The following is a 7401-nucleotide window of genomic DNA, read 5'->3' on the forward strand; positions in this document are numbered from 1 at the left end:
TTTAAAGTACTGCTGATTATTATTGCAGTAAATAAACACAGTTCCAAAATGTCTGCGAAGTCCTGACAAAACTAATGAGCAGTCCAACTATGTGGCGAGAGGGCAGAAACAGGAGACAAACAGCACTCCAGCTTATCCATTTTATACCCCTTTAAAGTTTTACAACACTTTTACAGGTTAATGTTGTACTTCGATGCAGACTTCAAAATCATAAACATTTATGTACGGTACGAGACATACTGCATGACCATACGGCAGGATGTAGGACAACCATACAATAACTTATAAGATATCAATAGTGATAAAACAATGTTAACATATACATGATACTGTGGCAGCGCTTGTTTATAATTTACACTGTGATAGTTTTATTTGAGTATTTAATGTGTGGATTACCACAACTAGAAAAAGATGGCAACTCTCAGGGGCCTCAAAAGCCTCCAGATCTCTATGAGCCAATTAAGTTTGCTGATTTGATTAACTGTAAAATAGATTTTAAAGAATTTGCACCGGTATGTTTCAGCTGGTCACACATTTCTAGCGAATCACTTTGCTTCATTTTGCAGAATGCAGTTGTAAGACCTTTAACAGTTAAAATCCTGGGTTCGCTCGTTATTTTCTGTGTCTATAATAATGAGGACATGTAGTTTGCTGTGCCGCTTTACTTGAAACATAAAGGCAGCAGGACACATTCGCAACAGACTGGTTGCTCAGTTGGGGCCTGTCAGCAAAAAAAAAAAAAAAAGTTCCCCAAAGGCCTCCTGACAGAGATCCTGCCTGATGTGTTTTCGAGGAAATCACCATTTTTGGTAACGCCAGGCAGTTAACCCGAAGAAAATAACAGAACAAAACGTACCTCTAATTTGTTCCAGATTTAATGAGTCACAGAATAAAGGGTAACACCGGTTTATGTTGAAAGAGATAATAGAGGTGTGTTCCTGGCAACGTTTTTCATATTAAACAGGAAAAACTGCTTTTGGCTTGAACATCAGTTAAACAGGGAAATAAAAACATTTGTATTGGCTCTTGCTGTGATCCCGCCGCTCACCACAAGGTGGTGGTAGAACTTAATCTGTTAAATTTGTCATCTACTGTAAATTGGCTCTGTTCCTTCTCAGTATTTTTCCCACCAAATAAGTGTTTCCTTCCCAGAACTGAGGGACTCTGAACAGAAAGTGATGCATGCTGTATTGATTGTAAAGGCACATTTATGATCTATGATATTGGGTCTTATAACTAAGTTATGAATCATTATTCCGGCTCATTTCACCCACTGAATATATATATATATATATATATGACATATGATGTGTCTTTTTCTGGTTATTTGCATTTGTTTATGTTTTGGTCTGAGAGGAAAAACTTGTATTCCCTGATGAGACATTCATATAAAACCACATTGAATTGTTTGAGACAAACCCGTCTAGATTTCTCATAACACCCACCGCTGACCCTTATACAGTATTGGATTAGATGTATTATATTGTAGGGGTCCACCACACAACAACAGACTGGTTTAAACTGGTCTGCGGATGTTGGAGGGGAACAGCTGTCCGCAGATGTGTCCATGTCTGCTTTTAAGAGCATCAATTTTATGAGATGATTACATGAAGGTAGAAAATGGTAGACAAGTTGCCACCGAGTGTGGATTTTTTTTTTTTTAATTTTTTTTTCCATTATTGTCGAGTTGATGAGACGTGACTGCAGGGGGCGTGAACGGACGTGTTGTCAACAAGTACAGTGGCTAAAAGTATTCACCACATGTTGGCTGCGACCGTCTGGATCAAGCTTTTATTTTCACTTTTATTTGCACGTTAGTTTCATTTTATGAAAAAAAAAAAAAAAAATGAAAAAAAAACCCACTAAAGGGTATATTTCCCCTTTCGGCTGCTGCAACAAACTTTTCCAATCGCGAACACGTAGCAGCAAACGCATCGAGTTCGTGCTTTTAGTTCCGACAGAAAGAGTCGAGATCCTCTGAAAGCAGCTCAGGTTTGTCAGATTGGCTCCGCGCTGCGCGTCACACACCTGCCCAGCCGAAACCCCGCCCCTCGCTCGGAATAAAACCCCTCGAGACAGGAAGACCTGTCAATTCCTCCCAATCCATGAGCTCAGCCTCTTTCAAAGTACTTTACTGCGTGTTGTCACAGGCAGTGACACAGGAGATTTAAACTCCCAACACATTCCGACGCATTTCTCAACTGACACAGCAGAACCTAAACCAACTCGGGGCGTCTCCATCCCAGCCCTCCATGCTCCTGCAATCCGGCGGGTGTTAAGATCCATGGAAGTGGTCGGCTTCTACGACGAGGGCAGCTTTGCTATCCACGGTCGAGACAGCATTATCAGTCCCATCGGCGGCGGCTCTTACTGGAGGCTGGGCGACTCGATGACGGAGCTCGGCATTGAAGAGCGGGAGAGAGCGATAGACTTCAGTGTTTACCTGGATTCCGCTTTGCACTGTCCGCAGCTGGCGGGGCAGACGCAGCAGCAGCAGCAGGAGGTTTTCTCCGATTTTCTGGCGGAGAACAAGATCAAAAGAGTTGCAGCTTTGCAGAACTACAAGAGCTACTCGTTGCTGAACGAGCTGGAGTCGAGTCAGTGCGACAACTTGAGGGACCCCAGGGAGCCCTACGCGCTGGGTTACACCGAGCTGCAGGAGACCCGTGTGGATAGTGTGCTGAGCTCTGAATTCGTCGGGAACCGCTACAGAGCCGCCGCCGCCGCCGCCGCTGCCGCCGCCGCCGCCGAGAGAGACGACAGTCAGGAAGACGCAAAGATGGACAACGGGTCGTCTGGCTTTGACATGAGGTCCTACCTTCATTACCAGTCCACCAGCGGCAGTCTTGGCAACATCTCCACCGCGTCCTCGACTTGCTCCAGCCCGCCCGGCACACCTGGTCCGTCAGGTAAAAGCAGGTCACCGTCGCACAGCGGCAAAATGTCCAGCGGGAAAGCAAAGAAACGCCTGGACAAGGACAGTGAAGAGTACAGGCAGAGGCGGGAGAGGAACAACCTCGCCGTGAGGAAGAGCAGAGATAAAGCCAAAATGCGCAACTTGGAGACTCAACATAAAGTGCTGGAACTGGCCGCAGAGAACGATCGTTTACAAAAGCGCGTGGAGCAGCTGTCCAGAGAGCTGGCCACCCTGCGCAACCTGCTCTCTGCCACGGGACAATGTTAGAAAAGCCTCCATCAGAGACTCCGCACGGATCTGCCTGTCTAATCATTGATGGACTTTAGAGCCGGAGGTGATCCACTGTGCTGAAAACGGTACGCTTCACAGGTGAAGACAGCGACCACCAGTTTACAAGGACACTTTGAATGGGACTGAAGGAGTGGGTGCATGGATTGCGCAATCATTCACGACTCTTCACATGCCACCGTAGCTTTATTCTCAGATGTAATTTTGGTGTATGCAGTGTTTCCTGTGCAGGTTTTACATACATGCGAGTGAATTTCTACATTTTGTCTATTTGGAGCAGTGGTTGTCAAGGGAAGAGTTGTGCTGCAGTGAAATGATGCAACTCTTTGTAATAGTATTGGCAATGAATGAAATAAGTCTAATTATTTAATATTAAAAGGTGAAATGCTTTAATTGTACTTGATATTTTATTGAATTAAACAGATTTATACTTTGTTTAAACAATTTTGTTTGTAATTTCTTCTTTTCTGTCCTTTTAGAGAAGGTGAAGCCTCAGACAGACAGACAGACAGACAGACACAGACAGAGGGGCGTTATGCTTGTTTAATATTCACACACACACATAGTCTATGTAATACCAGGTTTTTCAATTGCAACATATTGCAGACAAGAAATGGACTCCACAGTGAGGCAAATTTGCAACCTTTAATTTCACGCTGGTATGCTGAAACTGAAAAGACACCAATGCGCTGTAGGAATTCGGTTTCTTTCAGGCTGTGGGATGAATTTATTCACCACCTGTCAGGCTATAGACATTTAAACATCATCTCAGACCACCGTTGTCACAGTTTATTATAAGTATCTGCACATGTAGTGCATCCATAAGGCAGAAAACATCATTCAGTTTGATCAGAATAGAAACCTCATCAGATAAAGAATATTAAGATTGATTTTCATTTCTATCAAATTCAATAGGGGAAAAAAAGAAGCAAGAATGTGACTCCTCACACTATTATTGGGTAACTCTCAATGCCAGTGCCATTTTTGTTTCTCTGCTTACTTAAATATTTGGCTCTAAAGTCCTCTGATCCTGAAATACATCCAACCAAATTTATGCTGAAATGAAACTGCTGAGAGTAGCACAAAAAAACCACACAACTAAAAAGACCCGGTCACAATGCACACAGCACCGAAATGTTAGCTTTATCTTTAGATCACGGCTCTGTCAATAGTCTGCTGGGTCCACTGGCCCACAGAGGGGTTCAAGGTTGCATGGAAATTAATCAGCAACTAACCTCCTCATACAACCTCAGGTCACGCTTCAACAGCCAAGACTCGGCTGGGAGTGAGCGCGGCGAAGATAAAGTATGATCCCGAGCAAACCTTGTCTAAAACTCAAGTGGTAAACACTCAGCCGAAAATGTAGAAGATAAAAGATGGGAGTGAATAAGTAGGTTACACCAGACATGATAAATTGACAAATGGCTTGCGGTGGAATTTACCAAGCCCTCAGACAGCTTTTCAGTATGCGCACAATATGAAACGTATCTTGACACAAGCAAGCAAACCCCAGACAGGAGATAAAGTAAAGGAGCATTGTGGGATTTGTAGGTGATCCGTGACAACTCAGGGCGGGGAATGTTTTCCAGCTCAAACAGCAGAGGAAAAAAGGGAAAAAAAAAACAACAAAAAAAACCTCCTTTGCCAGTTTCCCAAGAAATGACAAAGTTACCGCATCGGCAGTGAAAAAACATACAAGTCATATTATATTCTCCTAATGAAGCATACAAAGTGTGCGGTTCTGTTTTGTGCAGGGAGAGATGACATTTTGGATATTTCAACACACTCCATGATGAAGAGCTAAGCTTTTTAACAGTTGTGCAATATCCTCCCTTTCCAACACATCACCACTTGAAGAATGCTACACCCACATTTAAATAAGTCATTGTTATGCTCCATGTGCATGACAATAGCTGTTGTGGCTTGACCTGAGGCCTCCCTGGCAAACAAAATAGTACAAATAACAATTATAGTCTTTTGCACATTTCAAGTCTAATGTTGGAAATGTACTTAAAACAGTCACAGAAACGAGGCAGTGTTGTGGGAAAAGGACTCCGTTGTTTTGATCAGCGCTCCTGCTCTCTCTCGCTGCTCTCTTCGTCACTGTCGGCGTTGGCACAGGATCAATCAAACATTCGAGGCATTTCTTTTTTTTTTTTATTTCTTTTTCTTCGATGAGCCCTCGTTTCCTAACAAGAGCCCCACGCAGTCGTCCCCTGCTCCTGGCTCGCATGCTGACAGGTCAGAGGGAAATTCCCACACAGGATGACCTCTTTTCTTCAAAGTTTAGTCCGGCCCCCTTTTCTTCATTTTACCGTCAGTGGGCCGTGTCTGTCCGTAAACTCCTTGTTGCATCACAGGCCCCTCCAACTCTCTCCTAAAAACTCCTCTGATAAAGCAATACAAACGCACACACACGCACGCACGCACGCACGCACACACACGCACACACCTGTCATCCCGCTGTCCACTCCGTACCAGCTGTTGAGCAATGGAAGAATTTTTGATACCTATGAGTCATGTTAATATGTTTGCAGTTATTTGTTCCTCAAAACACTTTTCATACGTTGTAACAGATTGTGTTTCCCAGATGACTCCCTAAAAAAGAAAAAAAAAAAAAAAAGAAGACGGATGCTGAAGGAACAAACTTCAACACTTAGAACTATTCAATTTGGATTTGGCTCAGTTTCTCCGGCTTGTTTATTTTCACAGTGTCTAAACTGACTGTGGCAAGAACACATTACATGCATCATTGTTTTACATGACTAAAATGACCAACAAAAGATAAAGATATTGATTAGGTGTTGTTGCATCTCATGTATTCACATAAAGGGTACTGAGCTACAACTAGTCAAACCACTAACAAACTTTTGATCATCGCATGAGCATTTTTGTCTCTTTTTTTTCAAATATTTAGTACTTGTAGCTTCTCAAATATGAAGATTTGGTTCTTTTTTTTTGCCACACTTGATAGTAAACCGAACATCTGCGGACTTTGTGTTGGTCAAACAAAACAAGACATTTTAAGTTTGTCCTTGATTTGTTATTTCCTGGCAACTTAAACATGTATTACTCAAGAAAAGAAAAATAAACAGCAGATCAATCAATAATAGACCCTTTTTATTTGCAGCTTTAGTATGTTACTTAGTCATATTCCGCAGTTGTTGGTTTAAAAGGCACAGCGTTGCTCCAGCCGTTGCTTCATATCACCTACATGATCAACTTTGTCATTCAGTTACAAAACACAGAACACCCCGTAACAATGACAACAAGATATTTGTTATCTTAAATCAGTTAAAACCTGTGGTCAAAAACTACTTTTGACATAGTTTATCAATGCATCTTAAAGGCAAATTCCCTATCGACCACATTTCATGCACAATGGCAACCCAAAGTGCTTTACGGGTTTAAAACGATGTAAACAATAGAAGCAGCAAAAGCACACGGGACAAAAACAACAACACAGAAGAGTTTTGAGCTCGCACTTGAAGTTACTCAACATATTCTTAAGTCTTAGCTCAAACACTACTCTCAGTTAGCTATTATCTTATCTAGTAGACGCACAAACCTATTTCGCTATTGCAAGGTGTGGGGTACTCAAAGTTTTATTCTGGGTTTGTTTTTGTTTTTCGTTTACATTTTCTTTTTTCTTTAATGTGTCATCTTTCTTTAAGACTGATAAAGCTTTGTTGGTTGTTCTGAAACATGACACTAACTTTTTGTTTCTAAAAATATTTCACTATCTGAATAGTTGATAGCAGACTGGGAGTTAGCTTTGAATCTGGACATTCACATATCTCATAAACTTGCTTCATCTCAGATTGACATACAACTGGAGCCAAAATGAACAATCTCGTAGCTCCTAATTTATCCTTCACTTGCAGTTGATTCATTGAGTCATGTTTGACTCGCAGCTACTGAGAAATGGTTTGTGCAGAAATATGTTGGCTATAGATAATCTGGCAGAGATCATTTTGTTAATATTGTTGTAGACATAAAAACATTTTTTATGTTTGTATCTATATTTTATAGACCCTGTTTGCTAAGAGTTTTAAATACATTTACACAAAAACACTAACGAGCAAAAACAATAGTGTCCCACCACCGTTGGTGTTTGGATCCATAATGACCAAAACGAAAGCCTTAAATACTGAAATTGATCAAAAAATAGCTAAACCCATGTCAGCAACAATTAA

General features: G+C 41.6%; 1 protein-coding gene across 1 annotated transcript; it reads left to right on the forward strand.

Moving 5' to 3' along the window:
• Positions 1-2064: 2064 nt before the first annotated feature.
• Positions 2065-3649, forward strand: cebpb (CCAAT enhancer binding protein beta). The gene has a single exon (XM_069704237.1). It carries the CDS (start codon positions 2285-2287, stop codon positions 3182-3184), a length of 900 nt encoding a protein of 299 aa, XP_069560338.1. The 5' UTR covers positions 2065-2284; the 3' UTR covers positions 3185-3649.
• Positions 3650-7401: the final 3752 nt, after the last annotated feature.

Source organism: Brachyistius frenatus, unplaced genomic scaffold (assembly GCF_029030835.1).
Source record: "Brachyistius frenatus isolate BFR_SWC_R1_liver_20210118 unplaced genomic scaffold, ASM2903083v1 Contig_50, whole genome shotgun sequence".
NCBI lineage: Eukaryota > Metazoa > Chordata > Actinopteri > Embiotocidae > Brachyistius > Brachyistius frenatus.